Source organism: Lutjanus erythropterus, chromosome 17, assembly GCF_056507025.1.
Source record: "Lutjanus erythropterus isolate fLutEry1 chromosome 17, fLutEry1.hap2, whole genome shotgun sequence".
Lineage (NCBI taxonomy): Eukaryota > Metazoa > Chordata > Actinopteri > Lutjaniformes > Lutjanidae > Lutjanus > Lutjanus erythropterus.
The window spans coordinates 36,692,910-36,713,968 of record NC_139333.1 but is presented as its reverse complement, the minus strand read 5'-3'; the positions used below and the strand labels follow the sequence as shown (position 1 = coordinate 36,713,968).

The window sequence follows — 21,059 nt, the reverse complement described above, 5'->3', positions numbered from 1 at the left end:
TTGCATAGATTTATCTGAGGGGAAATTTGTACCAAAGACTAAAGCAGCTTCTTTCCTCAAGCTACTGTTCATGAGGGCCACAAATGAAATACAGTAGTTCACAATGAGGGCATTCCTAGACCTGCTAGGACATGTCAAGTGAATCACTTACATTTATCCAAAGACTGTGATTAGGCTACAATTTTTTTTCTCCGATTTAAACCTGGGGATAACAATGTGTTTTATTTTAGAATAAAATGCCATTCAGTAATGTATTTCAATTACATAAATACAAGCTCTTAAAGTATTTTGTTTTAAATTATATTTTTTTTCCGTCCTGAAAAAATTACAAAACACTCAGTTTTCACAGCTAAGGAGATTTTACTCAAAACAACATAAGTTAATGTATTTTGAAAATATATAGAGATTTCTGTTCATATAATGGTACTCAAAGTAATGATAAACCAGCGACGTTGCAATTCATGGTCAGTGCTTAACCATGAATCACCAGTGCACCCTAACTTTGGTTGAAAACCACATTTCTTACTCTTTTTTGGTAGACGCTAGCTTCATTTCCCAGACGAGTCACTGTCTGATGAGATTTGCATGTGTAGCAGAGATGGGGAACTAACTAGAGACAGATTATAAATGAATAGTAAAAATCAAAGCAGTAGAGTTGAGATATCCAGACTAGTACTTCTTGGTGAAGGACTAGCTTAAATAAAGCTCTCTAAACAGGACTCTCGTCTTCACATAATGAAATTTGATAACTTTTCCTTAGACCCTCAATTTCAAATCCCATGTCCCAATTTTTTAATGCAGACTTTCTGTTATAAATTTGTGGCTTTGATAACCTTGATTAGATTGCTAAGACATTTCCTCAGATTTGGTAAAGCTCCTCCTGAGCCATCGAACATTTCACACAAACGTCTTCATACAATGAGTAGCACTCTGCATGACCATGATCATATACTGATGGATTGTCCTATATTTGTTTGTCAATCTTTAATGTTGTAGTTTCTGATCTTGCTGATCCTGCCAAGGGCTGCAGGTCGGCTGCTCATGGTAGTGCTTGATGGTGTTGTAGAGGGCTTCCTCTTCTGCTGGACCTTGGTTTGGGGCTGAGCACTGACATCATGCACCATCATGTGGACTCTCGCACCACCAAACGTAGCCACCTCTCTTCTGCTCAGCTCACCTTCACCTTCACCTTTAGGTGCAGAAAAAATGAGGTGTTACACATTTTCATGTGGTGTTAAGGTTGATATTTCACCATAGTAATAGTCTATTTATCCACAAGTATGCGTAGCAATAGTTTCCTTTATGATTCCAGAATAATGAAAATGTGGAATAGTTACATTTGTTGATGTGTTTGATGTGTATGTTTTTTTTATGTGTGAGGATGCATCCAAGCTACCATAATTGTCATGTTAGCAGATTTCAATGAAAGGTGGATGGAAATTAAGGCATGGGCCAGGGTACCAGCCATTATTTCATTATGTGCAAATGTAGATGCAGATGTGGATCCACTGTTTTTAAATATTTTAATATCAGATATTTCCTCATTAACTTGTGCAATTGCTTAAATAAAAAATAAAAAAAAACTAGCACATGATACTACAGCATGATTGCCATTTCCTATGTGCATTTTGATGCAAATGAAGATCTGGATAAGAACCTTATCTAATCTTTACTCAAACTGCTGTTTGATATTTGTAATAAGCTCTTTGACCCAGCCAGGGCAGTTATCAGAAGTGTACTGAAACCTTGTTCCAGGTTTGTCTGGTTTCACAATGATTCAATGGTCTGATGCTGATCACTGTGTCTCAGCCTGATCTGGCAGCTGCCCTGGTTGAGAAACTTTTCCCTAGAGAGCTGACAGATACTGCAGTCACAAATTGAGCAACATCCCTCCCGTCCATCACTGATCCAATCACTGCAAATGTGTTAATACTGTTCATACTGGGTGGAGGGGTTGTAGGACATTTGACATCGTGACTTTCCAGTGGACCTGGCTGTCCCTAACACGGAACATTGCACCCACTAGTTTGATGAGTTATTAATTGCAGGCGCACTTTTCACAGAAAACTACACATGCATAAGGACTTTATGTATTTCGTGCTGGGTAGAGACAGGGTCTTTATGATTCAGTATAGTCAGTCAGAGACGTGAAATAAGCAGCTGCATAAAGCCCTGCAGCCTGTAGGGACCCCTAAATCCTCATGTCTACCCCCAAGGTTGTGGACTGAGACCTCACAGATTCTGGACATACTTACTGTGACATGCTACTATCATCACATCAAGTCTGTGAGGTCACTGGGCCACAGGATGATAAAATGCATGATGAGACAGGACTTCAAGCCTCAATCATTTCCCTGGATGTGATTTCCCATAACTGATTGGACATAATATATAACCAAGTAATTTTCTGAGCAGTTCATAATGGTCCTGATTCTGGTACTTCACAAGATAAACTGTCATTTTTTATAATCTTGACAGAAAGACAAAGGGGTTGACATATGTGCACGGCAGAACTGAGAGAATTATCACTGTTAATATTGCCATTATACATCAAACCCTCAGCGAAGGATTCTCTCATTGTAGGTGCTACATTTTTTTCTTAGTTGGATGAGGCCCAGCCTTTTTCACGCTAACTATGCTAATGCTTTGTCTAATTATAAGACACAAATCTTAACTATTAAAAGCACATGAACTACTCTATAAACTACTATAAATCTTCATGTTTTGTACAGTAATAACATATGCAAAGAATCAAAAATATTGGAATTTGTTTCATTTGCAGATGATACGAATATTGTCTGCTCTGGGAACAACTTACAACTTATTAAGGTAGACAATGTTGTGATTGAAGGAGTATATGAAAATAAATTTCTTGGTGTGGTAACAGACCACAAAATTTGCTGGAAACTACATATAACATATGTACGAACAAAGCTGATGAAGAGCGTCAGTTCTGGGCAAAACCAGACACTGGACACTACTGGATCATAAAGTATTCTGTAATCTGTACTGCTCTCTGGTATTAGCATATCTAAATTATTGTGTTGAGGTATGGGGCAACATATATATAAAACCACCATACAACCATTATGCATACTGCAAAAAAGAGCCATAAGAATAGTAAACAATGTTGGATATCAGGAACACACTAATAACATGCATTGAAATTTATAGATCTGGTGGATTTTAAAACCGCTAAAGTCATGTACAAAGCAAGAAATAACTTACTTTCTGGCAACATACAAAAATATTTTTAGATGGCGGATACTGTATCTCTTCACCACTCTTAAAAAGCATGTGCAGATCAATTTGTGGGATTTGTGGAACACAGAGAAATCAAACAAAGTAAAAATATCAGACAGTTTGAAAAGATGTACAAAGAAATTATTTTTGTAAGGTACAGAAATAGTTAAATTGATAGTTCATCCAAAAATGAAATTTCACTCAATATCTACTCAGCCCTGTGCTGATGTGAGGATGGGTGAAGATCTCAGTTCACAAAACAATCCCAGAGCTTCAGCAGAAAACAGCATTGCAGCCAAATCCAGCACAATTGAAGTGAATGGTGACCACTTTTAAAATGTAAAAAAAATAACACAAAAAATAATCCAGGTAATCCAAGCGCAAGCTGCATCATTAAACTTTGACCCAAAAAGACGCCATTTACACCATGTTTTTAGCCTAAATGTCAACTGTAACCTCTCAGACCTGATTCTCGTGCACACGCCTGAGGAGGGCACACAGGCTCTCGCCCCAAGTGGTGCAGCTGCAGCAAAGAAATTATGTTTTTCTTCTCTGTTGAAGTCCTTGGACATTTTTTTCTTTGTTGAAAGTTTGCAAAGTCAACTGTGCGCATAAGAAGTAACTATTTCTAAGCAGATCTCTCTCTGTAGTCTGAGTAGCTTCCAGGTAGCATGTAAACACAGATGTGAAGGTATTGCGAGATCTCGTACATCTCGTGTCGCGCCGCTTGGGCGAGAGCTTGTGTATCCACTTCAGGCGTGTGCACGGAGATCAGGTCTCAGAGGCTAAAGTTGACATTTAGACTAAAAACATGGTGTAAATGGTGTCTTTTTGGGTCAAATTTTAATGACGCAACCTACGGACACTTGGATTACACCACACGAGCAGTATGGAGACATTTTGTGTTCTTTTTTACTTAAAACTGGTTACCATTCAGTTCAATTGTACTGGATTTGGCTGCAACGCTGTTTTCTGCTGAAGCTCCGGGAGTGTTTTGTGAACTGAGATCTTCACCCATCCTCACATCAGCACAGGGCTGAGTAGATATTGAGTGAAATTTCATTTTTGGGTGAACTATTGCTTTGAAATGAATGTAAAGCCTGCTGAGGGTGATACTGTTATCTTTTTTCCTCATATAGTATTTTTTATATATGGGGAAATGTTGATCAGGTATTAAGAAGTACAGTGGTGTAAATGTGGTGTTGATCTATAGGGGAGGAGAGTGGATTTAGGTGATAGATTTATTATTGATGGATTAGTATAGATTAGGATTAGGGGTAGAGCTGGACAAGCATGTTGCTTCTTCATACTCCTTTTTAGACATCACATGTTAATTTATGCATCTCATTGTAAGTCTGTTCGTTATTTATTATTTGTTGCTGTTTTGTATTTTTTTTTTTTTTTTACATATACATGTTTTTTTTCAAAACAAAAAATAAAATAAATACTCCAAACATAACCAGTGAAAACATGGGATTTTTCTGACCTGAATACCAGGAATGATGTTGATCGTTTATGACTTTTAGGCTTATGCAAGAAGCATTTCATATTCATCAAATATCAGCAACATTAACATTACCTTCTGAGAAAATGGATGGACTGAGTCCATGGTCCAGTTTCTCCCACAGCTCATTCAATGACCACAGTGATTCTTCTGATGACAATAGAGACCTGGACAGACTCAACAAACTCTGTGACTGTCTTAGCAGAAGATTGTTCTCTTTGTTTGTGGAGCTCTAAAAAAGAGAGTACATTCATTTTAAGATGTTTTACATACAGGGTGTTAGTAAATTAGAAATGTATATATACAATGTTTATATGATATAAATATTTTAGACTCCGATACAGTTATGCACCAACAGATATGCTTATCAATCAAAGCAATATTGAAGATTTTGCAGTTACCTCAGGCCTATCTGAGGTTTTGTGGCCCTGGGACCAAGGGTTGGCAGCCCCTTTAGCTGCAGGACCTGAGTTGTTGGTTCCAGTGAGGAGTTGTTCAGCAAAAGCGTCAGCTCTCTGCCTCAGAGCATACTGCAGCTCCTGAAGACAGATGCATGAGTTAAGCCACTGCGCTCTCTAGAGGTAGCTCAGAGAAGTGTACAACACCAGAATAAGCTGTCCTCTGAGGTCTTTCATTCGGTGGTCTTGGTGGCTATCTTTTTATTTATGTTGTCACTTTGTGTTTGTCCTCCTATACGGGTCGTATACATGGGTACCGACTTGGGTACAAAAAACAGGAAACAAAAAATGTCGGCCTGTGTAATGTTAGATGGTATGATGTTTTATCTGGTGGTATTAATAATTACTGAGACAGAAGAACGCCATTCTAATGTTAATCAAAATTATAATGAACAATATATATGCGTATGCCACATGCAGCTTCAGCTCTGCTACAGCTGTGAGAATGAAATGCCAAGTTCAGCCTGTGGTCTGTCACTGCCTGAACAGCCTCACGGAAGTGATATTTTACAATTGTTCTTGTAGTAAAAAACAAACAAACAAAATTTGTTACAGTCATTTGTTATTTTCACAGTCATTTTACAAGCTGAGGCAGATTCCATATTCTGTTAGTGTTCAGAGGCTCACACTGACTATATTAGGTTAAATATAGTCAGTAATAGTGATCACCTAATCTTTCATAGCTATACCTCTCTCCACAGTGCTCAGCACTGCAGAGAGGTCTGGCTCCACACATGCACATTCTGCTATAGTGGAAAAAACACCCTACCTTGTTTGCATTTCTTTAAACCAATCACAAACATCTTGGGCAGAGCTAAGCCCAGGTGTAGCTTCTGCAAAATGTTGAGATGGAACTTGTTTTGGTGGAACACTTGCATGTCAGGAGGAAATCTCAGCCATTAAAATGGCTAAATCACCTCAAATGAAAAGTTAACAGCTGCTACCTTGTTGTGAGAATTGTTGCTCTACATAAAGTTGGCCTAGGCTATAAGAAGATTGCCAACACCCTGAAACTGAGCTGCAGCATGGTGGCCAAGACCATACAGCGGTTTAACAGGACAGGTTCCACTCAGAACAGGCCTCGCCATGGTTGACCAAAGAAGTTGAGTGCATGTGCTCAGTGTCATATCCAGAGGTTGTCTTTGGAAAACAGACGTATGAGTGCTGCCAGCATTGCTGCAGAGGTTGAAGGGGTGGGGGGTCAGCCTGTCAGTGCTCAGACCATACGCCGCTCACTGCATCATATTGGTCTGCATGGCTGTCGTCCCAGAAGGAAGCCTCTTCTAAAGATGATGCACATGAAAGCCCATAAACAGTTTGCTAAAGACAAGCAGACTAAAGACATGGATTACTGGAACCATGTCCTGTGGTCTGATGAGACCAAGATAAACTTATTTGGTTCAGATGGTGTCAAGCGTGTCTGGCGGCAACCAGGTGAGGAGTACAAAGACAAGTGTGTCTTGCCTACAGTCAAGCATGGTGGTGGGAGTATCATGGTCTGGGGCTGCATGAGTGCTGCCGGCACTGGGGAGCTACAGTTCACTGACGGAACCATGAATGCCAACATGTACTGTGACATACTGAAGCAGAGCATGATACCCTCCCTTCAGAAACTGGGCCGCAGGGCAGTATTCCAACATGATAACGACCCCAAACACACCTCCAAGATGACCACTGCCTTGCTAAAGAAGCTGAGGGTAAAGGTGATTGACTGGCCAAGCATGTCTTTAGACCTAAACCCTATTGAGCATCTGTGGGGCATCCTCAAACGGAAGGTGGAGGAGCGCAAGGTCTCTAACATCCACCAGCCCTGTGATGTCATCATGGAGGAGTGGAAGAGGATTCCAGTGGCAACCTGTGAAGCTCTGGTGAACTCCACGCCCAAGAGGGTTAAGGTAATGCTGGAAAATAATGGTGGCCACACAAAATATTGACACTTTGGGCCCAATTCAGACATTTTCACCTAGGGGTGTACTCACTTTTGTTGCCAGCGGTTTAGACATTAGTGCTGTGTGTTGAGTTATTTTGAGGGGACAGTAAATTTATACTGTTATACAAGCTGTGCACTGACTACATTGTATCAAAGTGTCATTTCTTCAGTGTTGTCCCATGAAAAGATATAATTAAATATTTGCAGAAATGTGAGGGGTGTACTCACTTTTGTGAGATATTGTAGGTGCGTTCGAGATGAGCCAGGCCTGTGCCACACAATGCATGCCAGTTAGATTTGTGTCCGACTTGGTCCCAACTTGCACTGACGTCATGCACATGTGGGCAACAATAACCTCACGAGATGGGGCGGCCGCAGTTTGTAGAGCCAGGCATCGCAGCTGCTTTCCACCGACTGCAAACGCCTGGCTGTCACCTGATCGACAAGCTGGCAGGCTCTGATTGGCTCTTACTTCTGACAACAAACACCACGTGTTGTACATAATACTAATTTTCTGTGTAACTGTAATATTTAACGCTGGATATATTAGTCTGATGTAGCACAATGACGTGTTAATCTCCTGCCTACTGTGTTACGGAACTGTATGGGTCCGAGGGTTCACGTCCTCCCCCTTGGTTCTGCGTTCAGGCTCAGCTCGACCCAATCCCCGAGCTTGAAACCCAGAGACTTTGTGTATGCCCCGAGCCTGACGAGCGAGCTGTTTCCTGCGTTTCCTTGTCTGCTTGTGTTCCTGTCTGCTTGTGTACTTCATTAAATTTCATTACCCACTATCCCAGTTTCTAGTGTGCTGCTTTTGGGTCCTAAATACACCCGTTACAGTACAGTCTGGCCAAAAATGGACCCAGCGCACACCTTCCGAGAGCACAACTGTGTCAACAGAATGGAAAATCTTTTCCAGCAGCATGCTGCTTTAATGGCCACCCAGAAGCAGACATATTCAGCGCTAACTGCCCGGGCTCAGCAGATAAGCATGATCTTGGCCCAGGTTTCGTCTCAGCTTTTAGGCCCCTTGCCAACTCCAGTTACGGCTAGCCGTCGGCCTGCTAGCCCCCTGTCAGCTCCATCTCCAGAAACTGCTAGCTGTGTGCCTGCTAGTCTCCTGCCAGCTCCAGTTAAGGCTAGCCTTCGGCCTGCTAGCCCCCTGTCAGCTCCATCTCCAGGAGTGGCTAGCTGTGTGCCTGCTACTCCCCTGCCAGCTCCTGAAAGAGCTAGCCTACAGCCTGCTATCCTCCTGTCAGCTGCCTCTCCGGTCCTGGTGGGCCTGCCATCTGCATCTCCTGTCCCAGTGGGGCCACTGCAGCCATCTCCTGTTCTGACTGGGTTGCCGTCACCATCTCCTGTCCTGGTTGGGTCGCAGCCATCTCCTGTTCCGGCTGGGCCGCAGCCACTTCCTGTGCTGGTGGGGCCCCCACTGCTGCTGCCACCACTTCCTGTCCCAGTGAGGGCACCGCAGCAATCTCCTGTTCCGGCTGGGTCGCCGCCGCTTCCTGTTCCAGCTGGGTCACTGTCACCATCTTCAGCCCTGGTGGGGCCACCATTGCCGCCACCACCACTTCCTGTCCTGGTGGGGCCACTGCAGCTGCCTCCTGTTCCAGCTGGGTCGCCGTCACCATCTCCTGTCCTGGTTGGGTCGCAGCCATCTCCTGTTTTTGCTGGGCCGCAGCCACTTCCTGTCCTGGTGGGGCCGCCACTGCAGCTGCCACCACTTCCTGTTCTGGTGGGGCCACCACAGCTATCTCCTGTTCCAGCTGGGTCGCCGTCACCACTGCCTGTTCCGGCTGGGTTGCCGTCACCACTTCCTGTTCCGGCTGGGTCGCCGCCACCACTTCCTGTTCCGGCTGGGTCGCCGCCACCATCACCTCCTGTCCCGGTGGGGCCACTACAGCCATCTCCTCTTCCGGCTGGGCCGTCGCCGTCGCCGCCGCAGCCTTCGCCAGTTCCTGCTTTGCCTGGGCCACTGCCGCGGCCTCTGCCATCACCATCACCAGATCCTGTTCCGTCTGGGACTTTGCCTGTTCCTGCTCCGGCTGGGCCGCCGTCGCTGCCGCAACCTTCGCCTGTTCCTGCTCCGGCTGGGCCGCCGTCGCTGCCGCAGCCATCGTCTGTTCCTGCTCCGGCTGGGCCGCCGCCGCAGCCATCACCTCCAGTTCTGGTTCCTGCTTTGGCTGGAACTCCTCCAGTTCCTGTTTCGGCTGGGCCGCCGCCGCCGCAGCCTTCGCCAGTTCCTGCTCCAGCTGGGCCGCTGCCGCAGCCTTCACCATCACCATCACCATCACCAGTTCCTGTTCCGGCTGGGCCATCGCTTGTTCCTGCTCCAGCTGGGCTTCGCCCGCTGCCGCAGCCATCACCATTTCTTGCTCCGGCTGGGCCGCCGCCGCAGCCATCGCCTCCAGTTCCTGGGTCGTTCTGGGACGGTCCTCGCCATCACCAGCTCCTGGTCCTGCTCCGGTTGGGCCGTCCTCGCCATCATTGCTCCTGCTGGGCCACTGGTGCTGCAGCCTCCTCCAGTCCCTGACCGGGCCACAATCACCTCCTGCCCATCCTGAGCTGCAGCTGCCTCCAGTCTCCCTGGCATTATCTGCTTGCCTGAAGACTGCTTCATCTCCCGGGTGCTGGTCATCTGAGGGGTCCCGCCTTCGTCTTCGCCAGCACCGCCGGCCGCCAGAGGGGTCCCGCCTTCGTCTTTGCCAGCGCCACCGGCCGCCAGAGGGGTCCCGCCTTCGTCTTCGCCAGTGCCGCCGGCTGCCTGCTCGTCCGCCCTAGGGGTCTTGCCTTGGTCGCCGGCCTCCTGCTCATCCGCCTGAGGGGCTCTGTCTTCGCCTTCACCACCCGTCTCCAGAGGGTCCTCGTCGCCGTCGCTGGCCTCCAGAGGGACTTCGTCTTTGCCTTCGCCGCCGTCGCCGGCCTCCAGAGGGACTTCGCTTTTGTCTTCACCGCCGTCGCCAGCCTCCAGAGGGACTTCGCCTTTGCTTTCGCTGCCATCGCTGGCCTCCAGAGGGACTTCGCCTTCGCCGCCGGTCTCCGCAGGGTCTTCGCCTTCACCATCTGCCACCAGAGGGGTCCTGCCGTCTTCGCCCTCGTCGTCTGCTACCAGAGGGGTCCTGCCGTCTTCACCCTCGTCGTCTGCCACCAGAGGGGTCCTGCCATCTTCGCCCTCGTCATCTGCCACCAGAGGGGTCCTGCTGTCTTCGCCCTCATCATCAACATCATGGTTGTCACCCAGATCTGCTCTGTTCCCCTGGACTTGCTCCAGGCTGTCCGCCTGAAGTCTCCGGCTCGGTCTCTGCTCTGCCCTCGGGCCGCCCGCCTGAGGTCTCCGGCTCTGCCTCTGCCCTGCCCTCTGGCCGCCTGCCTGAGGTCTCCGGCTCCGCCTCTGCCCTGCCCTTTGGCCGCCCACCTGAGGTCTCTGGCTCCCCCTCTGCCCTGCCTTCATCAGCCTTCCAGCTGGACGGATTTTCCACAATTCATCTTACACCCTTACCACCCAACAAACTGTATTGCTTCAGCTATGAACGTGGTCTGCAAACTTCAGGTAACCTACAGGTGATCTAACAGGATGTTAGTGTCTCTTCCTGTATTTTCTCTGAAGTCTGGTGGAAACTGTCCGATTTGACTGCAGCTTCTCCGCCTCTGCCCTGCCCTTTGGCCGCCCACCTGAGGTCTCTGGCTCCGCCTCTGCCCTGCCCTTGGGCCGTCCGCCTGAGGTCTCTGGCTCCCCCTCTGCCCTGCCTTCATCAGCCTTCCAGCTGGACGGATTTTCCACAATTCATCTTACACCCTTACCACCCAACACACTGTATTGCTTCAGCTATGAACGTGGTCTGCAAACTTCAGGTAACCTACAGGTGATCTAACAGGATGTTAGTGTCTCTTCCTGTATTTTCTCTGAAGTCTGGTGGAAACTGTCCGATTTGACTGCAGCTTCTCCGCCTCTGCCCTGCCCTTTGGCCGCCCACCTGAGGTCTCTGGCTCCGCCTCTGCCCTGCCCTTGGGCCGTCCGCCTGAGGTCTCTGGCTCCCCCTCTGCCCTGCCTTCATCAGCCTTCCAGCTGGACGGATTTTCCACAATTCATCTTACACCCTTACCACCCAACACACTGTATTGCTTCAGCTATGAACGTGGTCTGCAAACTTCAGGTAACCTACAGGTGATCTAACAGGATGTTAGTGTCTCTTCCTGTATTTTCTCTGAAGTCTGGTGGAAACTGTCCGATTTGACTGCAGCTTTTTGTCACCACCTCCTGCTGCGGCCTCCTGATCTTGTCTAGTCTCCAGGTACCTACTGTCAAGTCTCTAGATGACCTGTGATTGGTTTAAGTCTACTGTCATGAGCCAGATTTCCTAAAGGCTGAAAACAGAGCCAAGAGGAGGTGCAGAAGTCTAGTTCAGTCTCAGACCACTTGATTCCATATGCTGAAAGGTTATAAAGGAATTATTGCCAATTGATGCCAGAAAAAGGCTGCCTACCATAGCTTTAATTGAAAAGCAAAACAACAGACAAAAAATGCTTTAAATGCATGCCAGAGAAAAAACAAAAATTTCCTCTGTAATGACGGCAATGACAGTGTGACAGTGTTCCTGTTCTGAATTATCTTAATATGAGGACTTCAGCTGCACAGCAACTGCAAATGCAACAGCATTTTTGAAAGTACACTTATTTATTTTCCTGCCATGACTGAGTGGACAAGATTGATATCAATCTCATGTCTGTGTGTTAAGTATACAACCAATAATCAGCTTAACAAAACTGGACAGTGGGAAACAGCTAGCCTGGCTCAACAGGTGTTTTGCATCAGACCAGCACTTCTCTGCAGCATGACACACATACCAAAGTGACAACATTTCTCTGTGCTCAGCTGTTTTTCAACATGTAACATCCTGTACAAGAACAAATGGCCATTTTCACAAGGTTGCTCGTCTATAGGTAATTTATTGAGCATCATAGCAGCTATTTCTCAGAAGGCAGAATGGGTTGATCACTAACCAGATCAGTCTGAACCTACCTCCTGTCTTCCCCCAGTCCTCAAGTTGGGCTAGACTATCCATGTTTTGACTTGTTCATTTAGAGTTCCAGTAGGCAACATTGTTTTGGTATAACTGAGAAATAATTTCATAAAAACCTTTCAGCATATTGTAAATCAGCTGTTCTGGGAGAGAGCTGCACTTCTGCAGCTCCTCTATGGCTCTGTTCTCAGCATTTAGAGAATCTGCCACGTGACGGTAAACTTAAACCAATCACAGGTCTTCTAGGACCTTGGGTACTCCTACTAGTGCAGCTGCATGTGCATGATCCTTCGGTGAGACTCTGAATCAATGACGGAAACTACTGCAGGAAAAGTCACTATAAAATGGCATTATATTAAAGAGAAAAGAGCCTAATGAGCAACATGATCAAGGAGTTTGTCAACTCACTCGGTTACTTCTGAGTTCACCTTCAGTTGTGTTGATTCACATGTATCACAGAGCCAACAAACAACTGCTCAGAGCCAGGGAGCTCTTCAGAAGATGGTCTGCAGCAGACTGGCGCCTCTGGAGATAAAAAAAACACTGGAGTTGCTGGGATGCCGGCTACTTTACTGGCAGGAGAGGAGCTCAGAGTGTATATTTCAAACTTTTGGGATTAAAAAGAGGATTTATCCTCACTCCTGCTTCAACCTTCTGCATCAACAACGAAGAAATCATGGAGCAGCAGACCGGCCAGACCAGGCATTTGTTTTTGAAACTTTTGAGATGAAAAAGCAGATTTATTTATACTCCTGCCTCTCAGCCCCTCTGTAGCAGCAGTTAATGAAACAATTACGGAAGTGCTCACTGGCCAGATGAGAGCTCAGAGTTTGTTCTTTAAAGTTTTGGGATTAAAAAGTGGATTTATCTTGATGTTTGCTTGCAAACCTGTGTGCAGCAGCACCATGGAGAGGCTGACCACGCTGTTTACAGGTAAGTAAATGACACCATGCTTTTGTACGCCTGCTTGCCTGTGTGCCTGACATGAACTGTAAGCCCGACTCGCTTCCAAGCGGGCTGCAGTCATGTCGCGCTGGTGAGCCCCCTTTCTGTCCCACTCCAACAAGCGAGTGTTGTGATAACTGACCTCATGTGTGTGCAGGAGAGCAGAGAGAAAGAATTTTTAAAAGTGTCTTTATGTTCAGCTGTCACTACTTTTCTATCTTAACACAGAATCTTTTTGTTTTTAAATGTAGTTTCTCTCCTCTCTCAGTGTTTTTTACTGTCAGTTAAATGAAATTAATAAGCTTTTACAGTATAACTGAAGGGGCAGTATTAGAGACAATTCTTGCTATTCAGCTTGCTGCTAACCATTGGATACTAAAATGCACCTTCTTTTCTAGTTCCCATTACAATTGGTGAATGTGAAGAGGTACAAAATGAACACAGTGACACAGGGGACAGAGATAAATGCCTGACTGTGAGATATAGAAGAAAAGCAGATTATAGACGAAAGAACTTGGAAAACTAAGCTGGAGCAGATACTTGTGTGGTGAGCTGGTACTGCAGTTGTTCCAGGACTGACAGCCGGTCATGTTGGTCTCCTGCTTTATCTGTGGAGGAGTCCCTCTCTGGAAAGCACCCTATGAGAGATTACAAATAGCCTGTTATTCAAGTTTTGATAAATCGTGATGGTGAATATTAAGAACATCTTTTCATAAAATGCAATAAAAGTATTCAGTAGCACCACAAACTATAGTCTCTACAATGACCACAGATTCTGTCAAAAGAAACTGAACAAGCTAGGTTTTGCTGTAGTTGTTGTATTGGATTGCACTGAATGTGAAGCTAATAAACTGACTCTAAGTCACAATTTTAATTGGTGGTCTGCTGGTTTGATGTGTGAAAGAGAAAGAGAAAGGCCAGGCATTCCCAAAGACTGGGTTTGGACCCACAGGTGGGTCACACAAGATTTTATTTGGGTCCCCAAATAAACAGAAGACTATGGAAGAATTATACAAATTCAAAATTTATATCTGTAGCACACCTTTTTATAAAGCATTTAAAATATGTATAATTTTTACTGATCAGAGAAAAAACCAAGAGCCTGTAATTACTGTCTAAATTGCACTTATTTAGTCTCATTTATAAAGAAGGCTAAAATTGCCTATATTGTTTTCCTGATGAGAATAAATAAAAGCAATGAGATGGCCTGTTACCTCAGCCTAAACAAAATTTATTTCTCATTTCTAAAGTTTTAATGTGTATATGTTTTCAATAATGTGTCAAGATAATATAAGGTGAAAAGCAGTCAGGAACTTTCATTCATGCACAAACTCTTCACAGAATTTATTGAGTAGGCCTATTGTGAGTTGAGTCATGATGGTTTGTCATTTTTAAAATGTGGGTCGCCAGGAAAAAAGTTTTGGAATACTGCTCTTGGCCAATGGGTACAAGGAGTGAATGACATGGAAAAAAGGATAAATCCTGTCAGCTTAACAGGGACACCGAAAGCATTACTGTGGTTGTCAAATTGTCAGAACATTTAGCAAGAGTCTTCCCAGATAGGCAGCAGGAACCTTAACACCTAATCAACAGCCACAAAAACCCAGCAGATGAGTTATGGTCAGTTACTGTAGCTAGTGATAATTACACATGGTGGTGATAACAGTGCCTGCTCTGTAATGTAGTGCGTGTGGGTGGTGAGTGTGACTGTTATTGTACCTTTCAGTCCAGCAGTGGTGATCTGGCCACGGAGGCGGTTGCCCATCTCTATCAGCTGATGTTTCTCTCTGCTCAAGCGGGCAATACAGAGCGCTGCCTGCTTCAGTCTGCTATGCAGGAGAGGTGGCTTGTTTTTAGCACCCTGCACGTTTTCAGACAAATCACCTGACATCAGACCTGAGGCCTGCTGCTGCTGCACATATGGGTTCTCCTCTTGGAGCTGTGCTCTCTGGAAGGAAGATTAGATGCAACGTAAAGGAACTGGGTTTCTGCAACAGTTTATTACATATCTTCCCATCATCTCCACAATTAACTGGTGGTCAGTTTTGCTGGGGCAACAGAAAACAGGACTGATTAATAATAATGAAAGGCAATTATCTTGCCCACTTTGGACGTTTTCATGTTAACATTAGAAAAAAGTCATGGGACTGGTCTGGTCCAGACAGTCACCTGAATTGAACTGATGGGTTAGCTTCAACTAGTTGACTGATTTCCTTCAGTACCTGTTCCATGATGTGTATCCCTCTGACCTCCTGCTTGGTCAGAGCAGAGGTGATGGAATGTTTCTCTGGGTTCAGACCATCTGAGGATTCATACCACAAAATAGAGGAAAAAGATGAATTAAGACATTAAATGGCTGTACATAAATTTTTATTATGCACAAGCCTAATAAGGATGGATTAATATAGATTTAACATTTGAACTGAATGTTGTGTTGGGTTATATTTTCCTAAATAATTAAATCTCCAACATTCTGTCTTTTCAGTATTTATGCACAATTACGTTCATGTAAAGGTGGTACAGCTGTAACACCATAACTCTTAAATGCAACACACAAGCGTAAATGATGTATTAAAACATACCATGCTTAAGTTCCTTGGTCTGTCTGTTTGTGTTGTCTGGAACTCTGAGTGTCAGGTTCTCTGTGGGTTTGTCTGTGGCTGGAGCCAGGCTGGGCAGCCCTGCAGAACCATCTAGCTGCCCCTCAAGGTGCCTACATCGAGCCTTTAGTTGGGATACCTCCTGCTCCAGAGCCTGAGTGTAGTCTGGGACCAGTTTCAACAAGACATTTTAGACTGGTCTGTAGTGTTCAGCTATAGTCTTAATTTTGTCAGTAGCACCAGTAGCACCAAGTGACAAAAAAGAAGAATCCATAATAACAGAATTTAAATGTCTATCTAAAGTCTGACCATTAGTTTGATCTAAGCCACAGTAAAGGTTTATCTTTATGTAATTGTCACCTGGAGTTAAACAATAAAAAGGTCAGTGTAGCTTGCCGCACTATACGCAGTAATGAATATGACTTTTTCACTGAAAGCTATCTGTGTAAAGAGTGCTGTCCACACCTGTTAGGCTGTTGTCGGAGGAAATTTCAGTGTATTTGGCCAGATGTCCAGTGGCCATCTGAGCAGGGGCTCCTTGATGAACTGTCTGAGGAGAGGAAGAATGTGTCTGGGCCTGGGGATGGGGTGGGAAATGGCCTAGACCCTCCATGTCCTTCCTCATCTGAGCAATCACAGCCCGCAGTATGCTGTTCTGCTCCTGCAGACATCGAATCTCTTCTGATGCCAAAGAATCTACCTTTGGTGTGAGACCCTGTGGGCAGATTGACACTCATTGGGACAGAACAGTGGGCTGTATGCATCTTCATGTTTTTGTATTCTGTAAATGAACTTAACTGCATTCACTGGTGGATATTTACCAAATGTTTGAATTTCATTTGTCAAGGTAGGTGTGAAAACTGAAGCATGGTCACATGGCCACACACACACAGACAATAATCAGCAGAAACAGTAAGTGAGACAGACAGATTAATGTACATTCAAAGATGTATTAAATGTATTAAATTTAATGCTGAAATAACTAGTTTGTCTATTTTCCACACAATTTTACTTTTTTGTTTTCTGACAGCTGCCTCTTGATTGTTTTCCTGCCTTACAGCTCACAGTAGCTTCGGTCCAGTGCGATGTGATCAAAGCAATTTTATTCAAGAACTGTAATTATATAAGATACTTGTACTTTACTTGTACTTTACATATATGAATATACTTGTGTATATATTAAGGACGGGGCCTTGACTTTTGAATAATAGAAAAACAGTAGAAATAGTATATAAATTAAAGCTGCAAGAAGCACTGGACAGGCCCTCGCACCTCTGCGCAAGCCAGGGCATGCAGTAACTATGACTAAAGCACCTGATTGGCATGTATATGTCTTCAGGCCAGGATCTGATCAAACATGTGACATTTGGAGTAGACTGGACAATGTACACAGAACTTCATGTGTTATGGCGAAAAATCAGAGTGTGTTGTCCCATCAGGGCAACCCTTTCTGATAAAACATCACGATTGTCACAATACAGCATGATCAACATGCTAGACTTTTCTGATCACATTTAAATTTGATATGGTCAACCTGTTAGGAGGATCGCCTCACAGACTAAAACATGTCATTTTTCCTGTTGCCAGCAGGTGGCGCTATAACTATGACTGAATATTGTCATGCAGATGTGTTCAGGCCAGGACTCTAATCAAACATCTGAAGTTTTAACAAAGTTATAGTCATTTCGTGTTTCATGGTGAGACATCAAAACTTGATGCCACACAACAGCCACACCATTCAGAGTTTACAAAGTCTTTTAATAACTTTAAATGACAAAGTAGTCTAGATGGTACACAGTTTTGATGTGGTAAGATGAAGGAGAGAAGACTGAAAATACAACACGTGGAGAACACAAAAATTGATCATTAAATTCAAAATGGCTGACTTCCTGTTGGGTTTCAGCTAGGGATGTAACAATACATTCACGTCATGATTTGATACGATTTCCAATACTGGCTTTAAGATACAATTTTTTCACAAATTTTTAACTGAAAAATATTCCTGTAATTATTTCTCAGACAAAAAACATGTCTAAGGTAGGGTGTAGCTGCAAAACACAAATTATGCAATGAATGTATATTTAAAATATATATATATTATATATATATATATATATATATATATATATATATATATATATATATATACATTCATTGCATAGTTTGTGTATATATATATATATATATATATACATTCATTGCATAGTTTGTGTATATATATATATATACATACATATATTTAAATATATAAAAACTGCAACATGTATTTTCTCTTATCTTTAACAAATTAAGGTGTGTCCAAATCCACTTTTGCCATCTTGCGCCATGAGTGCAGGGGTATCCTGCCCTGTTCTGACCACCAGCACACAGCGGGATACACCTATCAGATGTGCCCAAATGCCCTCATTAATTCACCAGGGAGTTTAGGCCGAACATGCAATAAGCCTACGAGAAAGTTGGCACTCATCACCTTTAAGAAGCAGGTACGCCAGGAGTGCAAACGATGCCAGTATGACGGATTTACCAGGAGGAAACAAAAAGAAAAGATTTTCAAAGCGAGGAGACAAATCTCCTGGTTCTCCTCATCTCCTCCTCCCATCCTCACTCCTCACTCCTCTGTCCCACTAACACTACTGTGGGTGTAGGAAACAGAATTTGAAAGTGTTTCTGAAGTTTGAAGTGTGCACAATTACATACAGTATATCCAACCAGCTCTGTCAGAAGCACACATACCTTTGCTCTTTAAAAATGGCATCACGATTCATATTTCATCTCAACTGATTTCAGTCATCACACATTTGTATTGATTTTTAACTGTTTCATAATGTATCGTTACATCCCTAGTTCCAACTATGTGTCCCTATAGACTTTTTTTTTGTTCGTCTGGGCATACATGTGTATACCGATTTTTGCCACCACAACTAATACATGTGCCAAGTATCGTGCGGCATCGAGCCTACAGCAACTACAACAACTATGCACAGTCGTTTGAGAGTGAAGCACCCAGCAGAAGGTGGTGGCTCATCCACAGATCAATAATCAATGGCTGTCTATCACCAGATGAAATCAAAGTTTGATGGCATTTGTTTGAGCCAGAGTTTGATGATAAAGCAAAACCCTGTTGACAAGTTTTGAAAAGCTGTTTCTGACCACAAATTCATGGATACAATCACCTGTCACTGATATGCAAGCACACATGCAAGCTTAAGCTAGGGAGGGTTACTTAAAAATGTATTCCAATACAGTTGCTAATGACCAGTTTAAAAAATGTGTTCAGTAATGTAATCCAAGTATCACAATATAAACGTAATTACCTGATTACTTTCAGTTACTTTTGGATTACCTCAATAGATAATATGTTACATTTTTTTTAGCCTAATATGTTTTGTTTGTTAAATATGCTATTCACACTTTACATTCAGACATAAACGTATTCTAGGGTGTGCACTTTTACCTACACACCATCCTGGTCACCAGCATCACCACCTACAGTTCAAAATATTCTTCTGTAGTGTTAGAGTTGGTTTTTTGAGAGAGCCTTTCTACTACTATGTCCCCGTCATGAGAGGTGGAAGCAGGTGACTAACAGGGGGAACAGAGAACAGAGAAGGATGTTAAGGCAAGAATTGGTAAAGCAAGAACAGCATTCAACATCCTAAACAAGATCTGGAAATCCAAAAATATCTCACTCAGGACAAAGCTCAAAATCTTCAACTCCAACATTAAGACCATACTGTCATGTAATTATGTAATCTTGTTACAAGTAATCTGTTACTCCCCAATAACTACCACCTGTCATTACATATTCAACCATGAAATAAAGAGTGTTGTTCTGCAGACGGAAGCAAAGAAGCATACTGCTGAAAACCTGGCAAATATGCTTTCCACCATTCTACTGAACACTGAAGACTAAACAGAAAAATCATATCATGCATACATGACAATGCTAGCAGCAACATGTTGCTAGCCAACACTGATCACCTGGAATGGGACTCTCAGCCTTGCTTGCACAATTACTCCAACTTGCTATAAACAACAGATTCAAGCTTCAACTCATAAATTATGTGGTTGCATCTGCCAGTTGTGAGGTTTCTCACTTCCATCACAGTGCAACACAAGTGTTGAACCAAATGGAACAACTTCCATGCTTGCCTGAGCACAAGTTAGAGCAGTGCTGCAGGTGGAATTCTATTCATGATGTTTCAGCAACTACTTGGGCAAAGATGGGCAATATCTGAGTGTAACACTATCACACTGCAATAGCTGAGCTGTTATTGAGTAGCTCATACCTGTTCTTCACTCACTGAAATGTACTCCTACTGCCTCGTGGAGAATATGGAGCATCCATCTCCATGGTTACCAAGTTACATCAACTCCTTTGTCAAAACACACCAAGGAGAGTCACCCGAAGTGTCTCAATTCAAGCACACTGTGTGTGCTTCACTAGTGTGTTGATTTGCACCTGCAGATGTCAGCCTTACAGAAGACTGTGAAACCTAGAAGACTGGACTTTTAGACTCAAAGTATTTTATGTAGTGAGGCCACCAGGGGGACTATAACACCACTACAGTATTATACAGGAACTACATCTGGGCTGCCTTCAGTTCAGTGCAGAGCACAGAGTGGCCAAATAAATATGCTGCAAAGTTCCCTTTTTATTAAACTCAAAATATTTCTATACAGACCACATAACAAATATAGAGCTAAACTGAAAAACTGCAGTAATTTAAATATTAATGTCTGTGGCAGTAGTTTGTGAAAAGTTTAGTAAATATCCTGATTGTGTGTTAAACAGTTCAGTTTAACCTTTTTCAGTACTTGTCCTAACTGATTGTAGTTTCATCAACAATATATTGACAAGATTTGACTTTTACTAATTTTGCTGATTACAAACTACTTTTGTGCGAAAAAAAATCAATAAATTACTATACAATCCATTTTTTTAAATTTATGATTTAAAAAAAGTAAACATGCTTGAATATCTGACCTGATAACTGCCTGTATATAACAGTATATCATGATAAGGTTTATATACTTGTGCTAAAAAATATTTTGGTTTGCTATACAGCTGTGCATACAGGCACAGATGGTAGACAAAAGAATGGTTCTACCAAATGCAGTGGTGGAAGCATCTAATTAGAAATACTCAAGTTACTGTAATAAAGTAGTTTCTTGGGTACTTGTACTTTTATGAGTAAATTTTCAAGTCTTTACTTTTACTTGTGTTTAAGTATGGATTACAGTATTTAATCAACATAGTTACCTTTAATCAGCATAATTGTTTTTTGTGTAATTGTTAATTGGTGGAACTATTTGCAGCAATTCTTACACTTAAAATGAGATATAATGACAATC

General features: G+C 43.4%; 1 protein-coding gene across 3 annotated transcripts in view; it reads right to left on the bottom strand.

The window, feature by feature from the left end:
• Positions 1-333: 333 nt before the first annotated feature.
• The window catches only part of ccdc57 (coiled-coil domain containing 57), a 54,765-nt gene continuing 34,039 nt past the window's right edge, over positions 334-21,059 (bottom strand). For 2 of the 3 annotated variants that reach the window (XM_084740904.1, XM_084740906.1), the window contains exons 12-19: positions 16,170-16,419; positions 15,687-15,869; positions 15,327-15,406; positions 14,824-15,052; positions 13,645-13,742; positions 5,149-5,286; positions 4,823-4,979; positions 334-1,189 (exon numbers count right to left, since the gene is read on the bottom strand). In XM_084740904.1, coding sequence (XP_084597030.1) covers positions 978-1,189; positions 4,823-4,979; positions 5,149-5,286; positions 13,645-13,742; positions 14,824-15,052; positions 15,327-15,406; positions 15,687-15,869; positions 16,170-16,419 — 1,347 coding nt within the window. In that variant the 3' untranslated portion in view covers positions 334-977. The remainder of the gene's footprint in view (positions 1,190-4,822; positions 4,980-5,148; positions 5,287-13,644; positions 13,743-14,823; positions 15,053-15,326; positions 15,407-15,686; positions 15,870-16,169; positions 16,420-21,059) is intronic. The other variant, XM_084740905.1, reaches the window with a different exon arrangement.